This window comes from Dermacentor albipictus, chromosome 9, assembly GCF_038994185.2.
Source record: "Dermacentor albipictus isolate Rhodes 1998 colony chromosome 9, USDA_Dalb.pri_finalv2, whole genome shotgun sequence".
NCBI lineage: Eukaryota > Metazoa > Arthropoda > Arachnida > Ixodida > Ixodidae > Dermacentor > Dermacentor albipictus.
The window spans coordinates 1014384-1028538 of NC_091829.1; the positions used below are offsets into that span (position 1 = coordinate 1014384).

The following is a 14155-nucleotide window of genomic DNA, read 5'->3' on the forward strand; positions in this document are numbered from 1 at the left end:
TATTCAGGCCCATAGTGTGCATGTTTGATTAAGGCAAGGACAAGCGGGGTGACTATAATGCTGCATTATAAAAATAAAACAGCACACAAGCAACTGGGACCTAAGAAAGACGACACCACAGTGCTGAACTTACAACTATCTTACTGGGAAGTGCAGTACATATATACATGCTCATGATCATGAATCCCATCTCAAATAGAAGCCTAAATGATTCATACATTAGGCGAGCAGTGTGTTAGCAGTGGGTTTTCAAGGGTTTCAAGAACCCAGGCGCATCCTGACTGTGCCAAGTGTTACACTGAACGACGCAGGCTCTAAAAAGCAATCTTTGTGCAAAATTTGAGCAAAAGTAGTGCAGCAGTAAGCGCAAAGTATTTTCTTTTTTTTAACACTTTAAGCAAAGTATGCACGTCCCTATTGATATTCGTTGGATTATATTCAGGCCCATAGTGTGCATGTTTGATTAAGGCAAGGACAAGCGGGGTGACTATAATGCTGCATTATAAAAATAAAACAGCACACAAGCAACTGGGACCTAAGAAAGACGACACCACAGTGCTGAACTTACAACTATCTTACTGGGAAGTGCAGTACATATATACATGCTCATGATCATGAATCCCATCTCAAATAGAAGCCTAAATGATTCATACATTAGGCGAGCAGTGTGTTAGCTCAATGTCGGTTTTCCTACCTAATTATGAACTGCAATTCCTCAGATCAAACAGGCATCAGGCTAGAGACATGCACCATTGGTCCCCATTGCTTGCGTGATGTTTTATTTTCATAATGCTGCACCAACAAACCCAGGTTTCCAGTATTCTGGAGTGACTATAACACCTTTAGTTTTTACTTTTAAACAACTTAACGGATATCTTTGAAATGAACTAAAGCTTGCAGGAGCAAAAATGTTGGCACCCAAATGCTAGTGTTTTAGTACGCCACACAGTTACCATTTCTGGCGCTTTCCAGGAGTGTCTTGTAGGGGAGATAAATGGAATCTCCTGAATCTGACCAAGATGTTCCCCGAATGACAGAAGGGTCAGGAAAAGACATGTCTGTGACACTCTGAATGCTCAGGACTCTGACTGCTGCCACTGGAAAAAACAAAGAAAGGGGGGGAATTTAGGTAATTTTCACCACTTCTTCGTTACAGAACTGGCATACTAACAAGAGCAAATGAAACAAACATGCATCACAGGACAAACCAGATACAGGTTGGGGCTAGCCTTACAAAGTGGGAAGTAAGCTTCATCTTAACTCACACTGAACTTTAGAGCTCAAGTCGACCGAAACAACATTCAGTGTGCCCTTTTATACTCAAGAACTTCTTTATGGCAATCAGCCCCAAAACAGCTAATCTTAAGCCTGGTGGATGCGAGTGGCACATGCATATGCACAGCATGTTTTCTACTCATCTGTTGATAATTTGATCGCATGCAGCATTTTCACTTTCATTTGTTTTGCAAATTTTGTTCTCTGTGCATTTGCATCTTGTTGTACTGAAAGTGATGATTATCAGTCACTAGGTATCAGCTAAAATAGCTTACTGAGTGCTTTCCATAGAGGAAATGTGCCAAACAGCCTCAAATTGTTTTCAAGAGAGGAAAGCAAATCACAGAGTTATATGGTACTTACTTAACAAATGGGCAACTCAGGAAGCTAGTAACAGGTATCACAATGACTGGGAGGATGGCCCACAACAAGGTTTGCAATTCATGGCTCTAAAATGTGCTGTTAACCTCATGTAAGCTTTCCTGTGGATTCTTTCATTCTCATCAAAGAAAGTTGGAGCTTACTGATATTGTTCTGAACGCGGCTGTAGTTCAGGTTGTTGCTGTGGCTCTTCACCATGAGCATGGCATTGCGCTCGAGCCCCTCGAGAAGTGAAGATGCTGCAGCCCTCTGCTCCATGGGTGGCAAGTCCCCCCAGGCACTGCCTTGGTGGTGCTCCAGAAGGTTGCTGCTGAAGTCCACCACCGACTGTAAGCAAGTGCACACCAGTGGTTTATTCTACCACGAAGAATCGCTCAAGACAAGACGAGACGAGACACTGAAGGAAGACACCTCTCCATGGCAGCAAAGTTTTGACAGGTTACAAAGGAAGACAGTTCAAGTAAGGAAGCACTGCTACAACTACAACTACAACACAAATTACTTTAAGCAAAAGACTTCCTCCAGTTCTGAACACATTCACTGTGGCAGCAGTTACAACCACCAGCACCCTTGACTTTGTGTGAAACTCCTGCTATCCTGCGTGAAGTCTACCTACTGTATGAAACAGCAATGACAATTATGTGACAATGATCAACAATAATGTAACACTATCGATGGTATCAATGACAACTACAGTGGTACGACAATGACACTTCACTGAACAATGTCCGAGACAGACGAGAGCCATTTTTACAAAAGGAACAATGAGAATGACTGCTGGACCAAGCTTCAATGCAAAAGGCTCTTACAGTGGGCACTACCATATATTCAAGAACTGCTGCTTGATGAGCATGTCATTGCTATAGTGTTGTGGTTCAAGCCAACATGATGCAGATGCATCACCAACATTAGACAATCTTGTCACTAGCCTGACTGGTGCATAAGTCTTCTCAAATTTTGACTTAATTTAGGGACATCACAAAGTGGTGCTACATAAAGATTCAAGGTACGTCGAACCCGGCTACATCGAACTCGGAAAAAAATGCCTATCAGTTCGATATAGAGCATAATTCGTTATAGGCCTGCTAAATAACTGGATGTAATAAAAGCACATACCATATATAAAATCACTTTATTGATGAAACTAACTTAGTTTCGCATGAAATAGTCCTGCATTTTCTTCTGCTTGGGCAATTTCGCTGCCTAGCTTGTCATTGGAGTCTGAGCAGTCTGACATTGTGAAAAGGAGTCTAAGCAGCTGAGGCCACAACCTTCTGCATTTGCGCAGGAGCACCGGACTAGTGTGAGCATACCAATCACTTCGGAGGATGTGAGCAACGGACCATCGTTGTTTTCCTAATTGTGCCCACTTTCATTTGTGCTCGGTACGATGTCGGCAATGTTTTTTGGCTCTCCCGTGGTCGCGACACCATCATTTGCACTCAAAAATTCGTCCACCACTGATTCGTCAACAGCTTCCGGAAATTCTCACAGCTCGCTCCAAACTTCGTCAACCCCAGCAACAACTTCGTCGCATTTATCAGAATTTACAATCATCACCGAGCATGCGGAAGCCGGCACGGCTGAAGCAATTTCGGATGAAGCACTCTACACGGCCGTGCGTACGCGTTGGGTGCCACGAGCGCCGGATCGCGAGTTTGGCCGCTTTAGCCCTAATCTCCCCCCTATTCTTCAAGATCGCGCTGGGAGTGCTCCTCGGAATCTTGCACGCTGCGGGAACATCTGACCTTTCACCGCATCCGACCCAATTAATGATTTAGAGCTTCACAACGAAAGGCGAATTCTGCCGCTTCATCACGGCAACACTGCGGGAGAAGGCCCACAAGGTGCACACAAAATGAACCAGAAAAGCAGCAAGACGACTCGGACTTTCACCATCTTGCACAGGGCACAAGAGCCTCTGATTGGCTGTCTGAGCAAGTGCTGCGGGCAGGCCAGGATCATTTTTTTGCAGAGGGGGTGTCGAAGGCTCGTCCGATGTAGCGAGGTCACAGTAGGGAGAGTGGTTGGATGGAGCCGCGCCGCCGGGTTTCCCCACCACCGCGAGGGAAAGACAACTTCTGGGGGCACTTTTCTGCCGCTTGACGTTCGATATATCGGGAGTCGCTGCTATTTTTTGTTCAATGTAAGCGTAATTTTTTCTATACATACTTATTGTAACTATATCGTGTCCACAAATTGTTCGATATATAGAATAATTCGATGTAAACGGGTTCGATATAGTCGGGTTCAAGTGTACATCACAATGTTCACAACACCCATCAGACTGTACCTCTACAAATGCCTGAATGCTGGAAACTATGCTGCAGCAGAGTTATTCCAAAACACAATAAAAATATTGACACAAGGTGATTTCAAATTACACGCGCTAGCCACCTCCTGTGTCCGTCCAGTTGTTTACTGCTACTTGCGAAAGATAGCGGCAGTGAAGCGGGCAACACAAGCTCACAAGGCATGCGCAATCAGAGCAGCATTTCATCAGCGCGGGACACGAGGGAAGAAGAGGTGCAGAGCTCTTGCAAAAAGACTGTGGACGTTGTAGCGAGGCTCTCGCTTAGCTGTTTGTCGGGCACATGTTCGCCCAACGTAAAGTGATTAACGTACTGTCACTCAACTGCGCATTACAATATCTAGCAAGCATTTCATGAGTGAACAACATAAGTGACAAAACATTCTTGTGTACAGCAAAACAGACACATAACACTATGACTGTCTGAAGATGGTGCTGCAATGCCTTGAGGGCTACGGACTCTCACTCATTCCAAAGAAAAGTTGTTGCTCTAAACTCGAGTTAACATTTTCTTGGCCATATCATCTCAGAAAAAGGCATCAGACCAGACCCAGCAAAGATCCAGGCGATAGACATGTCACAGCCAAACAAACAGAAGCAAGGAGCCTCCTGGGCATGATCACCTATTGAGGCAGACTCATTCCAAGCCTAGCAAACATGACAGTGCTTCTTCACAACCTCAAAAGAAAAGAAAAGAATGAAGGTGGACTAACATACACCAAGCAGCTCTCAACAAGCTGAAAGAATCCCTGACAGGTAGCCATGCTCAAGCCTACTTCAACAGCAACAAGTCAACCCATATCATTGTTGACACAGGCGCAGAGGGTCTAAGCACTGGCACAGGGGAATGATGAGAACATCCAAATTATAAGGCCTATGCAAGCTGCACACTCACCAATGCAAAGCACAACTACTCCCACATCAAAAAGGAAATCTTGGCTGATGTGTGGGGAATAGAAAATTTCAACATGCATACTTGTACAGAACTCACTTTATGCTTCACAGTGATCCTAAACCATTTATCAGCCTCCTGTCCAATCTTTCTGCTTGAAGATCTGCTAGTAGAGTGCTTGTGTCTAAGGATAAAACTCTACATCTTCTCCTTGCAGCATTAGAAAGGCAAATAAAACCCATCTGGCTACATGTCACATCACCCATTCAAGTTTCCTCTGAATGGGGACCTTGTGTGGTGCCATCAGGCATCACACAAGGCACCCTTACTGTCAACCATTGCTGTCAACTAAGAAAAGGCAGTCAAGCTGAAGTTAGGAGACAAGCCCTGTGAAGTGGCTCAGCATTAAACCTTACAAAAATGTCAAGTTGAAGCTTTCATTGTCACATGACGGCCTCTTCCTTCAATACAAAAATAGTCTACTACAAGCCAGCCTGCAACAACGTGCAGTGGAGCTTGCCCAGAAGGGACACAAAGGAAATGTTGCATCCCATGTCAGTCCTCAGTGCCAAGTTCTCAAGGTGATCCTGGGGAGCCAACTCACAGAATCTTCCAAAAAGACCTTGGAAAAACCTAAGACTGAATTTTGGAGGCCCATTCCCCAAGGCAAGTACCTTCTCATACTCTATGACTATATTCCCACTTCCCTGTGTTACAAGCTGTGTCATTAACAAATGCAAACTCAACAACTCATGTACTAAGATGAATATTTGCACAAATAGGTGATTTTCACCAAGTGAAAGGTGATAATAAATCACCCTTCAATTCATTCAATTTTAAGCTGTTCACTACAGAGTTTGGTTTTCCACATTACAATATAACACCACTTTAGCCTGAGGCAAATGGGGAAGCAGAATGGTTCATCAGAATGTTTACTAAAGTGATCAAAGCACTGCACGTCGAAGAAACAGGCTGAATTCTATGCATGGATGGCTTTCTGATGTGTTACAGCGAAACTCCACATGCAATGTGAAAGACTCCTTATGAGCTACTCTTTGACAGGCAGGTCCAGACAGTGCTATCGTGACCTGCATCTGACCCATTGCAAGTTTGTGATGGTAAGGAAGTGCACAAGGAACGGTACTCTTGGGCAATCACTTTTGGAGATAATTTCACTTTCATGAGACTCATCACTGGATGCATCGAAGTACATATGGCTGGCAGTGTTCTTGCCACTATGTGAAGATAGTGAGTCTGGCACAGTGCCAGAAACGCTGTCAGCTGTGCACATGGATGCGTCTAGTGCCGGGTCTTCTGAAATTAAAAGAACTTCAGAAAGTGATCGCCCCAAAATACCACCCCACAATGGCTAAACTGCAAAACTGAAATCCAAACGATATGCAGAAAAGAGGCGCCACAACCAGCCACACAAGGAGACCCTGTAGTGTGCTATGTACTACACCATACTATGACCCTGACACCAATATTGTAACAGATGTACAAGAATCCAAGGTCACTGCAAGTACGCAGGGTATGAAAATAACACAAAACACAAACTTCTTTAAGAGGGCCCCTTGTGGACATAAGCTTCAAGAATCAGATGATGATGAAGAATCCCTGCTTCCAATGAATGCAGCTCTGAAGGAGAGCACCTCATCACAAATTTAAAACAGTGAAGACACCCAGGAGCAACGAAATCAAGCACGATACCCATCAGAATGTCAAGATGACTTAAGCCACTGTGCTACAGACTGTATGAGTGAATTAAATCACACTGTAATTTTTCTCTCCCTCTCATACACCCTGTACATTCTTCAATTTTGTTTTGGCATGTTTCGTAAGACAAGGAGGAATATTGCATCATGGATCAAGCCATGACAATACAGAAGCCAGCAGTAATCTATGGCCAGACTAGAAAGGGGACAATAAAGGCATTTGGAAATAATGGTGGTGTTCATGACCTTCCCCTATTCATAGCATCGAATCTATAGTTGAGCAAATCAATCTTCATAACCTGCAGTATTATCTTCTGCACTGTCTAAATACACACTTGCAAACCAGAGAGGGTCAAGACCAGGCCGCCACTCACATTCATGAGCTCTTGTACAACTTGCTGCCGCTGGTAACTGTCTGATGCGTGGTCCAGCTCATCCTCCATCTTTGAAAGGAGCTGCTGCACTATGCTGGTTGTGTGCAGCAAGTCTCCACCATACAGCGGCTTGACACGTGTTTTCTGTGAGAGCTCGCTGCCAAGATTTACCACAGAAGTGCCGCCCTGAATCTGAGCAAGAAAGGAAGAATCAATTTTTTCATATCCTGGACTGCAGTAGTGTGCATCATCTTAACCATTCAAGTTCTGTGACATATGTACTGGTTTAATATTATCAGATGCAAGAAGTGGTTGTGCACACGTAAAGCCTAAATTATGCAATGAAAGAAAACTGGCTTATTAGTATTCTGATTGTTACTGATATAGCAAATATATGGACACACCAGCTGCAATCATGGCATCAGGAAATGCACGCATGCATGCATGCATACACACACACACACACAATATGGTGTCCTTGAACATAAAGCCTAATGTAATGCTCCAGGCTGCAGATGAAGCAGTGGAAGAAGGCTAGGAAAGAGGGAAGGGCAATCGGTTTGGGCAAAACTGCTCTCTTCCTGCGCACCAAGTGTTGGAGGTCATGTGATCTGTTGAGTTTAGGAAGAATGATGAAATGATAAACATCTTTCTTACGAAGGGTGGCTGCATGATGTCATTTTCCCTACTAGTTCCTTTGACACCATGTGTGTATTGTTAGCAGGCAAATGTTTACAGCAATTTATAATGTCTATAAAGCTACCAGTCTTATATTATGTATTATTTTAATATATTGCTATTACTGTGAATGCTTTGCCCGTCGGGTAAAACTGTGCCTTTCCGTCTCTAGTAAATGTGCTTTCCAGGTCTCTAGGCTATCTCAGCAGAGAGAAGTTAGTTTGGCATTTTGATGCATACTATAGACATGTTTCTGTTTGTCACACATATATTTAGCTATGGTGTCCATGCTGCTGAGCAGATATAATGGTTCTATCATTAAAATTAATAAAATGAGTTTTGTTAGCATGACGGTATTCTTTATGATATCTTATTTATACAACATGCAGAGTGACACCACAATGGGCCACATTGTTATACTACATTTCAGATATACTTTCAGAATTTCCCAAGAACATTCAGTGCAATAACATGATAAAAGCTGTCAGCCCTTCCAGAAAAGCTGTCACGTTGCTGGCTGCCTGTGTCTAGCTATGGCACTTTCTGGTACAATGATGTACAACAATTGGTGAAAGGACAAAATCTACTCCAAAATATAAAGCAGTTCACTGTGCCACTATTAAAGCCCGCACAGTCACTCCATTCATATACAAAAAGTAAACTAATGATAATGGCTTCATGCCATTTGTTCGTCATTGTTTAAGTTTATGTATTATGATTTGCAAATTACTGCATTATGAAAATATTTAAGTCATGTTAAGTTTCTCACCCTCTGTTCCAGGTCACCAACCCAGAAAGAATTGCAGCCACTAAGGTCTGGCCTATAAGACAACCATTTTACAGGATTCACACCACACTGCCACCTTGCATCACCTGAAAGGACAAAGCATGAATTAAAGAACATTAAACCCCATCTTCAACAACAAAGCCATTATAGCTATGGTTTACAATGCCTTTGATTGTTACTTTCTTTTTAATTTGAGCCTTTACGTTCGAGACTTTGTATCCTACACTTTTCTGTTTGCAAAATAATGAAATGTCACAGATTCTTAAAGGGTTCGTGAAACGGTTTGGACAAATCTTGTAGATGTGTAGGGTACAGCTACAGTAAAACGTTCACATCACAATTTGTGTGGAGAGTCTCATATTAAGCAAGCTGAAGAATGATTACAAGTTACCCTCCTACATACCCATGCTTTTTCTCCTCAACTCGTTCACCAAGCGATTGGGGCTAAGCTCTGCCTTCACTGGCTCTGCATCATGATGGGACATTGTGTCTACCTCTGGTTGTCTTGAAGCCAGCGCTACAAGCCTCTCCAATTGCTCCGCCAGTCTCCTGGCAGTCGATCCCGAGGGAGAACTGTCAAAGCAGCATGCATTGCGAGCATTCTGCAGCAGCGCCGAGCGTGTCTGGCATTCTGGTAACCACAGGCAAGCTAGGCATTTTGATGGATGGGCGGAGGCATAAACTAAAGCCCCTACATACTACTACTGCTGTGATAGCTTTAGCGCAGACATATGCGAGTGGCCTGATTGGTCTGCACAGTCCAGTCACCTGATGGCGCAGAGCTTAACCAGCCAACCAAAGAGCTACGTGTAAAACATATTAGGCATTTAGAAAAACAACATACTCATGATTACACTCCTGCCAAAAATTTACACCAGAAGCAAAGTAGAATACTTTTTGTTGCTGCTATATTAGTTCTGTGTTTGGTTGAGCTCTCTGCCACCTTGTGGCTGCAACATGCAGGCCTGTCATGTATGTGTCACCGCTCATCCCATAAAACGGCCAGGCCCACTCTGCTTCCATTTGCATTTACCTGACATGCGAAAAACTGTTGTGGTGTATAGTAATCCTTCGGCATGAAGTGACGGCCACAAACACGTAGATGCTGGTGCCGATAGAATACTGACAACCAGCGCTGCAGCCACTATGCTCAATGTTTGCCTTGCAGAGGGACATAATGTTGCAGCTCGACATGTCGCCGATCCCTACATTTGCAGCCACAATGCAAGGGCAAACTATGGTGCTTGCGAAAAGAGAGATCGAGACCAGCACAGACCGTGCAGCTCGCATCAACACAGAGCATGCTGTAACACAAGCAGACGACAGTTGCTGTGTGCAGGGTGCTTGAGTGTCGTGATAAATTGTCCTTGTGCATTCTCTTACAGTTACTTCCTTCTTGACAGGAACAAATTAACTAACATACCAACTATTACGAACAACATTTGTTCCCCATAAAGTTGAAAAAATTATCGGCGACACGCCCTGGGTAGCTAGTCGGATAGCTCGACCTACTGGCATCTTATATGTTCACCTTGCATCACTTGGTCAAGGGCGGCTGAAAACACAGGGGGAATGGCGTGCTGTAATCAATAGTGATGTACATTTTTAAAAACTTATAATAAATTACATGCATTATGTGGAGCATTTAGATGCATCAAATAATAGTCAGAAGGGCCTACCCTAATAACTCAGTGCATTCGTACAAAACCATCAAAATTGTTTCAGGGTCCCTTTATTTCCTATCCAAAACTGCAAAGTCATCATGCTAATTCACCGTACTTGATATGTGTTATGCTATGGTATTTCGAATCACCCAGGCAAATATGAAAAACTAACAGTGCTTAGTACTGACTCACCTTTGGAGCCTCCAGGACAAGGATAGACTGCCACATCGCCAGCACGAGTCCAGTTCCAGAATATGTCTCTCGCTATGAGTGGCTGGCAATAGTCCAAGAGCAGATCCAAGGCTGTGGATGTTTCGAATGTGGCCGTTTCCATAGCAGCACTTTCTGTGAGAACAGCTGCACAGCAGTCCAGAGGTGATGGCACACACATATATGAAGCAGGAAAGGCATTCCAACTACTCTACTATGAAAGCAAAACACCATCACAAGAAATTGGCAAGCACCAAATTTCATGAGCTAAATGTGGGCTAAAAAACTACTCTTAATTACCTCGAGAACAAAAAGCAGTAAGCGGTAGATAGCAGTCATAGGTATAAGTTCAATGAGCACGAATGTGTCAAGGGGGAAAGAACGTATTGAAAAAATTTTGGCTTTGGTAGTGACAAAGATGTTTAGCATAGAATGAAAGAAGAAACAAATAAATGTCCATCTCACAATGACTGTCGACGGTAATGTGATTAGCATTCAAGCAATCTGCGACACACCATGATGTTGAAGTCAGACATATTTAAAACTTGTTGTCACGAAGAGAGTGCACCGTGGGTACCTTTCTTTTTTTCCTTGCCACGAGTGTTGTGGGTTTGTCAATGTGGGGGAAGCCTTTGTGCGGGAATGACGGCTACAGCGCCTCAGGCATGTGCTCCCGCTCGGCCGACGCTGCTGCAGCTGACTGTCACTTTGCGCACGTGTCGTGCACTGTTCTCACACTAGGATGTATCGGGGGCAGAAATTTATAAGTTATGGGCAACTTGATTGTGTGTGCAGGCTGCCTTTGCAGCCATTTTTGGCCTCTTAAACTATCTATGGCCCTTATTGGATCCTGTCGACCTCCCCGAGTGGTTGGAGTAGGTCATTAGTGGAGATGCCTGCACCTCCCGCCGATCCGCGGGACCCTCGAATGCCGTAGAAACTCATTTAAGGAAGAGTCTGAGTAGTGTTAGATACGGGACCGTTTCCTGAGCCTACTTCGAGTTCACTAGACCACATCGAATCGCACCACAGCTAATTAAGGAGCGCAGAAGCACGGATACCACATTGCCGAGGCGCGGCACGTGCAAACAAGTTGGCGTCCCCCTCCTCGTGTGCCGCAGGTGGAGCTATTCACTGCTTGACTCTTCCCGAAAGTGAAGCGAGAGCCTGGCACTGTTCCAGGTAACTTGGGTCCAGGAGGCAAGACGGCTGTAAGGCACCGTGAAACCCTGTCCGCCTTGGTCCGCCGTCGCCCCCATCCGCCTATTGTGACGGTGCATTGCAAGTCAGGATGGCAATACCGCAGAGAGAAGTAAGCGCTCGGACAATCGGGGCCCAAGGAGAGACCCTCGGCGCCGGGTGTGAAAATCGCACGGGCGCCTACCATTGGCCGAAAATGACGACACCTGAGCAGACTCACCGATTGGCCGCACGCGACGTGACTGAGACACCGAAGGGCATAAAAGACACAGACCGGGAGCAGCAAGGGAGCATTCCTTCATTCATCTCTTTCGAGCTTCTTGCCACGGGCCGCAGCGTCCGAGTTGCTGCCAGCCCGTAATGACTCTATGACTGTTAATTTCTTGGTCCTCTCACTGTATATAAACCTCGAGTTTTCATCTCAAAGTCCTCCTCAAGCTCGGCCAACTCCCGCACCCAACGGCAAGGTCCAAAATCTGGGGGACAGCAATTGGGATTGTCCTCCAGATCCAACAACTGGTGGCAGCGCTAGGGATGAAACTTCGTCGAGAGAAATCCTGAGGAACCCGGAACAGCGAAAGAGAGCCTTCGTCCAAAAGGAGTCCCGAGAAACTTGGAACAGCGAAGAAGTGAGAGCCTTCGTCCAAAGTAGTCCTGAGGAGCTGGGAGCAGCGAAGAAGAGCGAGCCTTCGACCCAGGGAGTCCTGAGGAACCGGGAACAGCGGACCAATGAACCAAATGGCAAGGTGCTGTAACCGTAAGTGAGCGTGTGGTTTTTTGTCCTTTTGATTCGCCAGACTCAAATGTTGTGTGTTCATTTTGATAGTTCTAGGAATCGGGAATTTGTTGCATTGTGTGTTTGCACAAATTAATTAAGGAAAACAGTTCTAACCACCAGTCAGGGCAGCTGCCATGGATCTTGGAAGATTGACGAGGTTAGACTTGTTGGTGCGCGACGATTTGGGAGTCTAGGCGGACGAACAGATGAAAATGCCAGCTATCATAAAGGCGATTAAAGATAGTGGCAATGATGATAAAAGCATTGAGCTCGCTTGGGAGGTGATACAAGAACCACGGGAGCGTGAGCGTCGTGAACGTAAAAGTGAGCGTAAGCGTCAAGAACGCGAGAATGAACGGAAGCGTGAGCTTCAAGAACTTACTTTAAGGTGTGAGCATCAAGAACGTAAGCGTGAGCGTGAGCAAAAGTATGAGAGATAGAAGGCAGCACTGATCAAAGAGATACAGTATTGTGATCAGTTAATGGCACAGAGACAACGGCTGTCTGAGAATTCTGTAGGTAGTACAGAGCGAAAGAATCAGACAGCATCGAGCGGATTTTCGCCAAAAGCCGACGAGAATAGTAGTGCCTGTGAGATTGGCTGCAGATTCATAAGTGAAGGGAAAAGGCTAGCTGCTAACGATGCCTTAATGGCAAAAGAGGTCGTTAAAGGCCTCAAGGAGAGTGACGAGGTGCTGTGCCAAAAGATGACTGTAGAGACAGCTAGGCCAGCTGCGAACAAATTGGCAGAGTTACCGCGTGTGTGCGTCGCTTGTAATGTTAGCGAGGTTGCTAGCGAAGAAAAGGGTACTGCTGACCCGACAGACGCGAGCACCCATGTTAAAGGGGTGGAGACATCAAAATTTTCGTTCATGCGTTTGTTGATTCAAACGTTGCGTCATGCTTCAGGGAGCACGATACACACAGCGGGATTCATATATATCCGACAAATAATTTAATAATAGCATTATTATACCGAGCGATTTCGGTTTCGGTTTCTGGGCTCCGGGGGATGCTATGACGTCACAGAGGAGGAAACGCAACATGGCTTGGTCACGTGGGCCACAAAAAATGGTGACGTAAAACTATGCTGCGTCGTCTGCTCGCGCATACGCGTGCTCTGCCAGCAGAGGTCAACTGGCGATTCGAAGTGCATGTCGCGATTATTATAATTATTGCGAAGAGCGACAACAACGGTAAGAAAATATTGCGGCTTGTGAGGGTCGGTGATTCATTCCGAAGCGCCGTAAGCTTTAGCTTCGAAGTGAACCGGAAAAGGCCTAGCCACGACATCGGCGGCGCCGAACGATCAGAGGCGGTGAAGCTGCCGTCGGTGCACAGAGTGACCACTCCTCGGACGCTGATTGGCCGCTTCGCCGTACGGCTGCAAATGGGTCCCGGGCCCCTGCTCTGTACGGCTAGGAAATCTCGCCGTTCGCGAGCAAAACCGCCGTCGCACGGGGGCCCGCGAACGGCAAACGGCGTGCGGCGAGTTTCCGTGCCGGCAACGTGGACGGGCCTTCACATTGAGAAAGGCCAAGCGAAGGAGAGACCGCTCCGAGCTGCCGAACTATGCGACTATGCGAGGAGAGAAGCGGACAACACGAACGCCGCATATCCTGGTCCCTTTCGGAGTCGGCCGGCTACTGTTTTACACTAAAACGTGCAAAGGCCCGTCAGCACGGCAACTCGCCGCACGCAGTTTGCCATTCGCGGGCCGCCGTGCGGCGTTCGTGTTGCCCACTTCTCTCCTCCTGTGTCCGTGTCTGCACGCCTTACCACTTCTTTGCATTAAGAAAGGATTTCTATATGCCTGTAGCTCGGCCATAGTGGAGGCTATGCTTGGTCGCTCGGCTCACCAGGCTCCGTAATCGGCATTTCATCGCTACT

General features: G+C 45.7%; 1 protein-coding gene across 11 annotated transcripts in view; it reads right to left on the reverse strand.

Annotated features, from left to right (window-relative positions):
- LOC135909202 (latrophilin Cirl-like) overlaps nt 1-14155 on the reverse strand; it is a 471476-nt gene that overhangs the window by 85728 nt on the left and 371593 nt on the right. For all 11 annotated transcript variants that reach the window (XM_065441053.2, XM_065441055.2, XM_065441054.2 and 8 more), the window contains 5 exons: nt 10270-10434; nt 8396-8499; nt 6949-7140; nt 1800-1983; nt 954-1097 (listed from right to left, as the gene is read on the reverse strand). In XM_065441053.2, the coding sequence (XP_065297125.1) occupies nt 954-1097; nt 1800-1983; nt 6949-7140; nt 8396-8499; nt 10270-10434 (789 nt within the window). The remainder of the gene's footprint in view (nt 1-953; nt 1098-1799; nt 1984-6948; nt 7141-8395; nt 8500-10269; nt 10435-14155) is intronic.